Source organism: Haemaphysalis longicornis, unplaced genomic scaffold (assembly GCF_048455015.1).
Source record: "Haemaphysalis longicornis isolate Haplotype H1 unplaced genomic scaffold, Haemaphysalis longicornis Haplotype H1 scaffold_8, whole genome shotgun sequence".
In the NCBI taxonomy this organism is placed as follows: Eukaryota; Metazoa; Arthropoda; class Arachnida; order Ixodida; family Ixodidae; genus Haemaphysalis; species Haemaphysalis longicornis.
In genome coordinates, this window is record NW_027526445.1 from 102,323,675 (window position 1) to 102,336,096 (window position 12,422).

The 12,422-nt window shown below is 47.5% G+C and overlaps 1 protein-coding gene across 1 annotated transcript in view; it reads right to left on the reverse strand.

Annotated features, from left to right (window-relative positions):
• Positions 1-2,475: 2,475 nt before the first annotated feature.
• The window catches only part of LOC144148414 (uncharacterized), a 46,009-nt gene continuing 36,062 nt past the window's right edge, over positions 2,476-12,422 (reverse strand). The window contains exons 2-3 of the mRNA XM_077679950.1: positions 6,193-6,479; positions 2,476-2,749 (exon numbers count right to left, since the gene is read on the reverse strand). Coding sequence (XP_077536076.1) covers positions 2,476-2,749; positions 6,193-6,479 — 561 coding nt within the window. The remainder of the gene's footprint in view (positions 2,750-6,192; positions 6,480-12,422) is intronic.

Genomic DNA, 12,422 nt, shown 5'->3' on the forward strand with positions numbered 1-12,422 from the left:
ACTGCCCTCCAATATGGAAGCTTTAGAAAGTTTAAAATACCTAAAATTTGAAAAATCAATCCTGGTTTTTGCCCAGAATCACCCCAAAAGATACCCATTAATAATTTGGGCGCCTTCCCATTCGTTACTCCGCTGCAATCAAGCAGCCCATGCGTTTGCCCGAGGTTTCTAAAACAGGGCCCCGTTGCTGGATGGCGACTGGACAGGTCACCTCCTCACTACCTTCAGCGACATAGCGAAATACTAATGACTCGCTGTCCAAATAACGAGAAATGACCTTCCGCCGTCTACAAACAAACACCTGCCCTAACCCCACAACACTACAAGCCATTAAGCCCCCTTCCTATACCCTCTGTGGAATTACTACGGCCAACGCGCTACTCTACATCATGTGGTCTGGGGTGCAAGAATAACCCAGGTTTGAAACCAATTCCAAGTCCCTACGAGTAGTGGGAGAATGAACGTGCCAGCAGTGACCCGAATGGCTCACCGAAAGGGCGAAGACGGAGGGTAGAACCAACGTGGTCCTGGAATAAGGACCGCGCCGACCTACCGACTCTTCGGTCTAATAAAGTTTTTCCCTTTCCGTCAACTCCTCGTGTGAAGTGAAAACCGCTTAATGCATGATAACGGCGTTAATGTAGTTTGGATTAGCGGCGAACTGAACAGCGTCTGGAACTGGGTAGGGCAGATGAGGGCGCTCCTTGGCGGCGACGCATCTAAAAGAGTGACGTCGGGAGGCTGTGATAGAGATGACGCCATATCTGCGCGTGCCGCTCTCCTCCTCACCTTTCCCCGACGCTCCTATCCGCTTTCTTTCTGCCGTCGTCGCTGCGTTCGCTAAGTCGCATAGGAAAGAGTTGTGGGTGTCGGTTACAGCTTTTCAGTCAACCACCTTCACATCGCAGGGTGGAGCCAATTTTTTCTCTTCAACTCACATGGTGTCATGTTTAGACATTACGTTTCACGCACTATTCTAAATCTTTTCCGCTGAGAATTTGTAGTATTTTTTAAATGTTCTCAAGCTTCGACATTAGTGCCTTAATGCTCCCGAATCGTGGATAATCACTCAAGTGGGCATGTCCCAGCAAGAACGGCACTACAACTAAAGAACTTTTGTTCTAGTGCTCGCAATGCAGGAGTTTGGTGCTCTTTTTTCGCCGTACCGTGCTGTCCCTGTAAAGTCCAATGTGAAAATCAAACAAATCAAGAATGAATTTTTCTTTACTGTTTCACTCTTTAAAGCGGCGACCATTTTTTTCAGAAAGGAAAATGTTTGGTCGTGTTGGTTCATAGTTCCACAGAAAAAAAAAAGGATGCCGATGTGCGAAGCGCTGACACGCCTTTGTTCATTGGCGGCGTGGCGTTGCCTACGACATTCCTCTCTCATGTGGCAGACACTATATCGGCCACACCTCAAGATAATTAAGCGTTCACTTACCCAAGAATGAGGTCCGCGGAGATGTTTAGGCAACATGCGCAAGCCCTCCCATGCCGGCTTGCGCATGTTACATTACATTTGCGCAATTGCACTTGTTTGGTTAAGCCCAGCTAATCCCAAAGCGATGTACTTTTTTAAAACACGCCCACCCGCATGCACGACCGCGCGTGCATACTTCCTAACAAACACACTCACACGCGCACGCATACACACACAGACACACACACACACACACAAAGAGAAAGCGGGAAAGAGAGCGTGACGCATGCACAGACCCTCTTATTCTATTTGATGTAAGAGTTATCACCGGGTAACTCTCATATTCATTGTAAGTTTCACTGAATGGTTGCAAAGCTCTTGTATATCAGTGCATTATCATGACCAAGTTTGTTGGTGGGGCAGAAGGGATAAATATTATTATTTTTATTAATCTTTATACACACTGCGGAATGTAGGGCCTAGTCACCAATGGGGAAGGCGTTGAATGAGGTGAGGGCGTCTAAATACTTTTCTGTATCCCTATGGTACAGTCCACATGGACATGACAGTCTGTTTTGGGTGAGTCCGCCTAAGAGGAGCGTTGCCCCTTTTTGGGGGGATTGATGTTCGGCGGAAGATGGGCTCTTCTCTCCGCCGCGAGCCCCGAGCACTCCCACATCATGTGCTGAATTCTGGGTCTCGTTGGCGCGTGACACGAAGAGCAGGTCCGATGGTCGTCTCCCTCGGAGTTTCCGAGGGGGTAAAGGGGGGGTGGGGTCACCCAAGATTTTTGAGCGGCGGAAAACACAATCCCGCCGCCTTTGCAAGCACGTCACACGCAAGAGCAGTCCCGGCTTTTATTTGTGTACCAAAGCTTCGGCCCCCCTGGAAGTGCGCAGGCAGTGGTCGTGGGTCATGGGGTGTATCGGCACGGAGCTTCGCCCTGCTGCCTTGCTTGGCGGCGGCTCTGCCGTACGCATGGTGTGGATAGGGCTGAGCTAGAGGAACAGGGTGTGATGGCTCGGAGCGGATACAGTACTTGCTTCATCGCTCGCTCACGCGTCGGCGGCCTTGTTCCCGACCCGGCCCCCGTGTCCCGGCACCCAGTCCGCCTGCACCGAAATCACTTTCGTCGTGCGAAGTCTCTCCGCAATCGTCTTGATGCGGTGGCTTCTGTATACGGTCACTGAGGTGCCACCGAGCCTCGCCACCACCTCTCGAGTGTCCGTATGTGTGGTAAACGCCCGGCCCCGCTGCTCCTCCGCCTGGTAGCGCTCTTCGATGTAGTTCGCCGCGATCAGCAGCGCCTCCAGCTCCCATCGCACTGTGCTGGGCGTGGCGTCAAACTGAAACGTCCGCCGTGACAGCGCTGGCCCATCGGCAGACGCAACTGCTACGCGGCATGTGGTTTATTTTTAATGGAAACCAAAAGAAAGTAGAGCGGTGGGTTCGGGTGGCCTCAGTCGAGGCCGCCTCCACGCCCCACAGCAGCACATACAACAACAGATCAGGTGCTCATGTTGTAATGAGAAATATTTAGGCGGCACATTACTGAAGGAAGATGACAAACGTAACTAGCGGCAGCGCTAACTCCATGTGTTCTATTCCTTAGGACTGGTCCGTAACGCGCTTTTTAACATGTTTTAATGCTCTTATAGAAGCGTATGCTGGCTTTCCTGACCGGCGCCCAATAAAAATCCCCAGGTGTTCACAATTAATCAGGGGCTCTCCACTACGGCGCGCCGCATCGGTGGTGTAGGGTCGACTAGTTAAACCTTATAACCAAACCACTGTCTTTTGCGGTAGTTGTTACCATTACAGTTAAAAATAGGCTGCGCTCTATGGGCAACATGCGCAAGCCCTCGCATGCCGGCTCCCTCGCACGCACCGAACTGGCCCGCCATCCAAGCGAAGAGAATGAAAATAAAATTGGAGCCGTTGAGCTGTTGTGCTTGCGGCAGGAAAACAGAAGCAGGGACACTGTAGAACGAAAGAAACGCCGAGGGAAAGAGAAAGAAGGGCCACGCCACAGCAGCCTGCCGATAGGATCGCCGCAAGTTTTGTAACCGAAACTAGCCAAAGTCGCTGACCAGTGGCGCTGCCACCGACGGCCAGCTCGCTGCCCATTGCAAACATTGTATCGGGAAACCAGCACATCCTCTGTATGACCAAACGACTGTTTTTTATTTTAACCGCTCTGGCAGGACCAGAGAAATTGCGGAAGTGGCAGACATTGAGAGGTCCGGTGATCAATGTGTCAGCAGGCCGTGTGTGGCTTTATCGAAACTTGAGCTTGATTTTTTGTCATAGCGGGCATGTCCCTGTTTTCCTTCTTTCACCTATCGCTTTGCTGTTTTCATTTCCTTCGTTCTTTCCTCTTGCTAGCCACATGTGTTTATATGCGCTGGTTCTGCAATAAAACATTTGTTGAAAGTTAACCCTTGTCCCGTCCTCGCCTCGTCCTCACTTTATTGCTGCGCTTGTTTTCTGTGTGACCATTTTCTTCACAACAACAACAACACCGAAAATAAACGTTTTTTTTTTTATACAAATGGTGCGCTTCTGCTTTTCGCCTTGACAACAATTACTCAAGCATATAGTGTAGCTAAGCACAAGAATTTGACAACCATTGCGGGTTCGGATAGTTAACAACATTAAATATTCATTGTCTTTGCCAAAATATAGAGCAGTAGCCGCAAACGGTTGTGTAATCCCGTAAATCCTTTATAAAGCATTGAAACAAATATTTTTCGCCCTAATATACTTCATAACGATCACAATCATAATAAACGAGTTTATCGTGACTGGTTCCCTACAATCTAAACTACTCTCGCAGCAACTTCCTGATTCAAACCGCTAAAGATTAGTGCAGTGAAACCAGCAAATCTTAGAAAAGGCAAACACCCTCTCGTGTGCGCGACTGTATGGACGCGCGTAAAAGCAGCACGTGTGATCATCGTCAAGCATTTCAAAATATTGAATGTGTGCCCTAAACGTTACTCCAGCATGTGAGAAAGTTCTTCACTAGCATGCCGCTAAGTCCCCACCACGACGAACGCGTTGTCAGCCGCGCGGTGAGCGCGCTAGTCACGTGCAAACAAGAACAGCCACAATCACACAAAGCCCTAGTCATCACTTGGCCGCTACTTGCACCCGTCGGCGGGTTTGCGCTTGTTTTACGGGCGTCGCAAACAGCCAAGTCAACGGTGGTCTGACCAGCGGTAAAAATGTTTACAATGGCGAAGGAGAGATAACTTCTGCGAATTGCAATTTCAAAACCGCGGGGTAGATGTGTCTTGGAAACGCTTTAGTAGGCAGTAATACCGCGGAGGTGTGTGGGAACAATTGCCTCTCAGAAAGCTTTTCTACACCCATCTCATCGCTCTGAAAATACGCTGTGGCTCTTTAAAGACATTTCTCAACCACCCCCACCGCGTAATTTGGGCGGACAGCACACTACATACCCTAACTGATTTACTCTTTGGTGTTTGTAATCTGATAAAACGTCTGCAAAACACTTTATTAAGAAGAAAACGTTTAAAAACATTACAATTCCGTAATTGCACTTGTTTGGTTACGCCCAGCTAATCCGAGAGCCGTGTACGTTTTCAAAACACGCCCATCCGCATGCACGACCGCGCGTGCATACTTCCTAACAAACACACTCACACGCGCACGCATACACACACAGACACACACACACACACACACACACACACACACAAAGAGAAAGCGGGAAAGAGAGCGTGACGCATGCGCAGACCCTCTTATTCTATTTGATGTAAGAGTTATGACCGGGTGACTGTCATCGTCATTGTTAAGCTTCACAGAACTTGCAAAGCTCTTGTAATATCAGTGCATTATCGTGACCGAGTTTGTTTGTGGGGGAGAAGGGATAAATATTATTATTTTTATTAATCTTTATACAAACTGCGGAATTGATTGATTGTACGGTTTAACGCGCCGACGCAACGCAGGTGATGAGGCGCGCCGTAGTGGAGGGCTCCGGATTAATTTTGACCACCTGGGGATCTTTATCGTGCGCCGAAATCTCGTACACACGGGCATTTTTGCTTTTCGCCTCCATGAGAAAAGCGGCCGCCGCGGCCGGGAATCGAACCCGCGACCTCGTGCTCAGCAGCGCAACGCCTTAGCCACTGAGCCACCGCGGCGGGTAAACTGCGGAATTCAGGGCCTAGTCACCAATGGGGAACCCGTTGATAAGGTGAGGGCATCTAAATACTTTTCTGTATCCCTATGGTACAGTCCACATGGACATGACAGTCTGTTTTGGGTGAGTCCGCCTAAGAGGAGCGATGCCCCTTTTTGGGGGTCTTGATGTTCGGCGGAAAATAGGCTCTTCTCTCTGCCGCAAGCCCCGAGCACTCCCACATCGTGTGCTGAATTCTGGGTCTCGTTGGCGCGTGACACGAAGAGCAGGTCCGATGGTCGTCTCCCTTGGAGTTTCCGAGGGGGTAAAGGGGGGTGGGGTCACCCAAGATTTTTGAGCGGCGGAAAACATAATCCCGCCGCTTTTCCAGCACGTCATACGCAAGAGCAGTCCCGGCTCTTTTTTGTGTACCAAAGCTTCGGCCCCCCTCCAAGTCCGCAGGCAGTGGTCATGGGTCATGGGGTGTATCGGCACGGAGCTTCGTCCTGCTGTCTTGCTTGGCGGTGGCTCTGCCGTACGCATGGTCTGGATAGGGCTGAGCTAGAGGAACGGGATGTGATGGCTCGGAGCGGATACAGTACTTGCTTCATCGCTCGCTCACGCGTCGGCGGCCTTGTTCCCGACCCGGCCCCCGTGTCCCGGCACCCAGTCCGCCTGCACCGAAATCACTTTCGTCGTGCGAAGTCTCTCCGCAATCGTCTTGATGCGGTGGCTTCTGTAAACGGTCACTGAGGTGCCACCGAGCCTCGCCACCACCTCTCGAGTGTCCGTATGTGTGGTAAACGCCCGGCCCCGCTGCTCCTCCGCCTGGTAGCGCTCTTCGATGTAGTTCGCCGCGATCAGCAGCGCCTCCAGCTCCCATCGCACTGTGCTGGGCGTGGCGTCAAACTGAAACGTCCGCCGTGACAGCGCTGGCCCATCGGCAGAAGCAACTGCTACGCGGCATGTGGTTTATTTTTAATGGAAACCAAAAGAAAGTAGAGCGGTGGGTTCGGGTGGCCTCAGTCGAGGCCGCCTCCACGCCCCACAGCAGCACATACAACAACAGATGAGGTACTCATGCTGTAGTGAGAGATATTAAGGCGGCACATTACTGAAGGAAGATAACACACACAACTAGCGCCAGCGCTAACTCCGTGTGTTCTATTCCTTAGGAGTGGTCCGTAACGCGCTGTTTAACATGTTTTAATGCTCTTATAGAAGCGTATGCAGGCTTTCGGGACCGGTGCCCGTTAAAAATACCCAGGTGTTCAGAATTATTCAGGAGCCCTCCCCTACGGCGCACCGCATCGTATGTGTAGCATCGGCGGGTTAAACCTTACAATCAAACAACTGCCTTTTGCGGCAGTTGTTACCATTATCGTTAAAAATAGGCTGCACTCTATACTGAAATGCTAAAGAGACCAACAGTTTGTCGGTTAAGATGCTAACTTACTTTGCCGCAACAATTTCACCGTTTCGAGTATAAGTGTGAGCGGAGGAATGGTTAGTCGGCCACCGCTTGCTTCGTTCCAATACTCCCCAAGGACAAACTGCTGGAAGTGAGTCGCAGAACAATAGGAACACCTGGACCACCGGGAGCGAACCATTGCCTCCCACGACACAAACCCACTCCTTGCCACTCACTCCCGCCACCACTTTTATTGCACAGGTAAATTTATTTGCACGTAATAATGCGGAGCCACATGTAGTGATTCCTTATGCTTCAGAAAACTAACGAACATACCTTTATCACACAAAAACACTCTTTCAACAATTATGCTGGCCAAGACCGTGTATGCTATTGCAAGAAAATGAAAGCCAGTCGAAGGGTAAAGCTAGGAAAGTCGCAAAGGGCTGGCGGTATTTGTGCTAAAAGAGTGACAAATGCACAGTGGGGTTGTTTGTGAAGAGCACGAAGGCAACGGGATGGAAGCAAACAGATGGAAATGGAGGCTCTGGAATAAACTCGTCTGCGGGGAATGCCACCTGTAATGTTTTCCCGAATGAAGCCCTCAAATAGAGTCCCAACTACTCGGCTTCTTAACGTTGAAATCAACGAAAGTTCGCGGGAGCTCCGCGCCAGTGCTTTCCAACATCAGATTTAGAGTCAGGCTCGTCATGGAGGGCGGCTGCCCACTGGGTTCTCTGCAAAAAATGGAATCACGCTGGCCGAAAGTGTTCATCCGTCGACACCATCAACTCTCGCCCTGCATATATATTGCCGTCACCATCACAGAGGAAAGGATTTGCGAGGCCACATCTAAGAACCTCAATTTTATCCAGGTGAACTGCGAGTGTGTCTAAGAGGAGCAGAGCAGCACTCTTCGTTGGTTGGTTGTGTGGTTAGACCATTAAACCATGTCAAACGAGCACTACCAGGAAAGAATCATGGCCACCGTCAAATGATGGTGATGGCTGGAGGTGAAGCTTTCTCGTGACAGATTTTTGGTCGCCGCCTACTTTTTTCAAACTGATTCGACCATGATGATTTTAGTCGATATAGTGTGGAAGCGAGTCAAGAAAACGAGGATCCAGACGGTTGCAAAAATTTTTTTGTTTAGTTGCATACATCCATGTTACCATTTAAAACATGCCTAAATAGTGAAGGTGTATATGTGCCTTGGTCGAGAAGAGGGGGCTGGTGTAACCAGCTCGAGACAATTGATCACGGCTTTGTTTTGTGTAGGGATGATGTGTTTTTTTTGGGGGGGGGGGGGGGCGGGAGTGGAGGGGATGTCGTGCAACGTACTTTTAAAAAGAACATAGGTGTTACCCACTAGAGTATACGATTCTTGCCAGTAATGAAGAACTGTTCCGTGCCCTACGACATTTTTGTGCTGATCGGATTCTTTAGCCTATGGAAGTGTCACACGATTTACCGAAATGCAGAGGAACTCAAGGGAACTGAGTCAAATCTTCGTCAACAATGACGACTTGTTTATAGCGTTTATTTGACGTAACCGCAGTTGCAGGAATGGTTCCATCTTTTTGGAGCGTGCGCCTGCCTGACTTTTAAAATATGTGTCAGCGAACTTACCTTCATTGTAGTGAGGGTGTTATTTCAAAGATTTTCGGGCTATTCTTCTATGTAAAATAAATGTTGAAATGGACCAATCGTATAAATGCCGGCGTCACAACGCGAAAGGCCTAGGTTTGATTCAGGCCACCAGAAAAGTTGTCCGTTTTACTTCGGCGTTTTTCGCATTTCTCGTTACAGATGCCGTCAGTTAAAACACTATAGCTTCGCTTTTTATGACGCTGTGATGCGCTCGACAAAAACATGCCCGGGCATCACCCGCGTGCCACACCGCAGGTGGTTTTCCCCTGCAGGAGGGAAGAAACTCCGCTACTCTGTTTTGCCTTGTCATTAGGAAGGACCGATGTGTTTGAGAGGAAGATTACGTCATTCCAAACTCCCGGAAGGAGGTGTTTCCGCATGCACCCTAGGGTGTCGCTCTTCCGGCGACCTAGAGGCGCTGAGCCGTGCATGTGGTGGGACTGTCTGCCCCTAGAAGTCCCAATACAGCTTCGTCCGTTTCGCTACGAGAAAAAACAACCCGCAAAGAAATCCACCGCTCCGCTGTAAAAGCCTGTTGCGCAGGCACCATGTGGGAACTTCACTGTTGTTGCAAGCCAAAGGGACAGGCGTAAGGTACCTTGACTGCAGAGATCCACCTGGACGAAGCCATCAGGGTGATTGAGGAACAACATAAATCTCTGAGCTATCAGCTTATAAGGTCCACGCTAACAAGCCCAAGACCTCAGAACTCAGAACTATGCTTATTACATAAAAAACAGGTACAGAAAATGGGTGAAAAACATCTGGATCCTTAGCCGACATGGCTAGTCATGGATCCATAACAGAATAACTACAATAAACAAAAAAAATAATCCAAACAATGTTTTTACAATAATTACATATAATGTGAGCGAGGTATATATTTAGCTATATGGTAAAAGGGTGAGGTATAATGTTCAGACATGAAAAATTCTCTTAAGGAACGAGTGTTATTTGATTTCATTTTTATATTCAGTGGGACATTGTTCCATAGTTTGGCACTTAGGTAAGAAATAGTGCGGCGACCGTACACATTGTGTATTTTTGGTAAGTTAAGATTACATTTGTGGGCATGTCTGGTGTTTCGTTTAGGTTCTATTACAACGGATGATCGATTGGATTTATTTAGTGCCCTTTGAACTAGTAATGTTGTTTTGTAGTCCCTTGCTACATTAAATGGCATAATGTTAAGTTCTGAAAAGATTGGGGACGATGGCGCGGTGGTGGGGGCGCATGTCATTATTCTCATCGCCCTTTTTTGGAGTTTGACAATAACGGAGCTGTATGACGTGAATGTATATCCCCAAGACTCTATACAATAACTAAGATGGCGGTGAAAAATGCTAAAGTATATAATTCTTAGTGTTTTAGCGTCAAAGTGTTTGCGCGCTTGAAGTAATGTATAGCATCTAAATGACAACTTTTTGCTGAGCTCTCTTATGTGAGGCGCCCAGTGCATTTATTTATCTATAGTTATTCCCAAATATTTATATTTCTCAACTTTACTAAGGGTTGTATTTCCTATGTATAACTTGCAGTCGTCTGTTACTTGTTTTCGGTTAGAGCAGAAGACTATGAATTTTGTTTTTTTAATATTTAGAACTAATTTATTACTGTTAAACCAGTGTAATGTCTCACGTAATTCTAAATTTGCTAGAGTTTCGGCTTCTTTTAGACTGTGATGAGAGACGAGTAAAGCAGTATCATCGGCATAGATAACTGCGTCTGCGTGATTTAGGGGGTAGTCGTTGATAAATAGAGAAAATAATATGGGACCAAGAACCGACCCCTGGGGTACCCCTGCTACAACAGTTTTTAACCCAGATTTGCTGTCTGCTATATGTACAAACTGTTTACGGTTACTTAAATAACTGCGAAAAAAGTTTAAAGTTGGCCCTCGAAAACCATCGCGTTCTAGTTTTTCCAACAAAATGCCGTGATCCACACAATCAAAAGCCTTTTGTATATCAAGAAATATACCTAATGTAATTTGGTTGTTATTTAGGGCTTGGTTAATTACATCTGTTACTGCATTAACTGCCGTTGTGGATGAGTACTTTTTGCGGAAACCATGTTCATTTGTTGTTAAGATTTCATATTTTTCAACGAATTCCATTACCCTCTTCGCTATTAGCTTTTCAAACAAGATATTAATGCACGATAAGATTGTTATAGGACGGTAGTTTTCTACACAGTTTGGGTCCTCTCCTTTGAATATAGGCACAACTCTACCAATTTTTAGCAACATCCTCACTGCAGAAAATGTGTGTGCTGTGGATAGGCTCCCACGTGGATCATCAGAGTAATACCGTAGGTACTGTGAAGTTTACCAACTGTGTCTGCGTCGATGGTCGAGGCGCGGCGAGCGGACTAGATGGCCCGATATACCACATGGTTGCATACATCGGCTCTTGAGGAAAAGTCGATGTGCCGCGCTCTCCAGGGCTCCATTTTTCTATCAGCAGCCTTCACTTTCGGCTGCCACCGGGGCGGCAATGGCTGTTCTGATGTCTACTCTGACCCCGAGGTAGCTGGTGATGTCTTGCCCCCATCGCACTCCGTAGAGCTGTCAAAGTTTGCTGAGCCAAGCTCCTAGCTATGCTCCCTTGGACCTTAAAGGATTTATCAGACTGCCTGAGACGCGAGAGAGTGATTCTGCAAGCACAACGACGACTCATTTTTTTCTAGCACATTACTGCCAAATACGATTCTGTTAGTGTTCGCTCTCTATTTTAAGCGCTTTCGGTACGGTATGTGAAAGTAGTCGTATCTGTGAGTGCCACAACACTGAATTAGGAGACATTTTTCTGCGCTGGTGAAGCGAAGTTTCGCGTTGCTTAACCTGTATTCTTCAAGTTAGCGTTCGTAGAGGAGCAGGACTGGAAAATGAAGGCTGATTTACGGCCCTTGCAGCGTTGTCATAGCTTCTGTTCAAAAGTTATGTTGTACCTAAATTAAGAGCTACATTCAAGACGCTTAACTGTAGCGGGAGTTTATATTTTGTGGCTGTTCTCATGACCAACTAATGAGCCTTTCCTTGTGTAATAAACGTATACATATTCATTTTGCTTAGCGCGTAACGTTGGGTATTTTGATTAAAAGCTGTGTTACTTTGTGACACGCTCAAAATCTTTTATTGGCGTTTCTTACCTCGCGCGAATCCTAGACGAGGCAGTTTATTACCCACAGAGAAGAGTTTGTCCATTGCACATCTCCTCTCCTTGCCATGACCCAGTACTTCAATTATAACAAGCGGTTTTCTAAGCATCGCAACATTTCTTCCTCACTGAACTGTTTCAAAGAACTGCAGACTTCAATCACTCGTGTTTCGGAAATCTAAAACTGTCTGCAGACATGTGCGCCAAATCTCAACAACGACGACCTCACAGGAGATTATTTACGCATAAACTAGAACACGTGTAATGTTTCGTCTTTCAGTTGCTCTCTATACATCGGCAAGAATGAACAATTACTCCAAATTTCTGCACATTGCGCATACTCCACCACACTTTCTACACTTAAGGACGAACGGTTGCCCGCGAAGACTGACGGCGGTGTTACCTTCTAATTCGCTCTCCCTTTCTTGCAATTTTTATTTACACTGTAGAAGCAAGAAAGAAAACGGTCACTTACAGAAAAAATGAAAAAAGTAGAAACAAGTACTTGTTAGCTAGGAACTCCCGCAGTGAGAGAGAATGCAACAAGGAAGATAAATTGCGGAAATCGCTGTTCAGGAAAAAGAACGAAACCGCAAGGAATGTCTTGGCTGAGCCCGACGCCAACACTGCAAG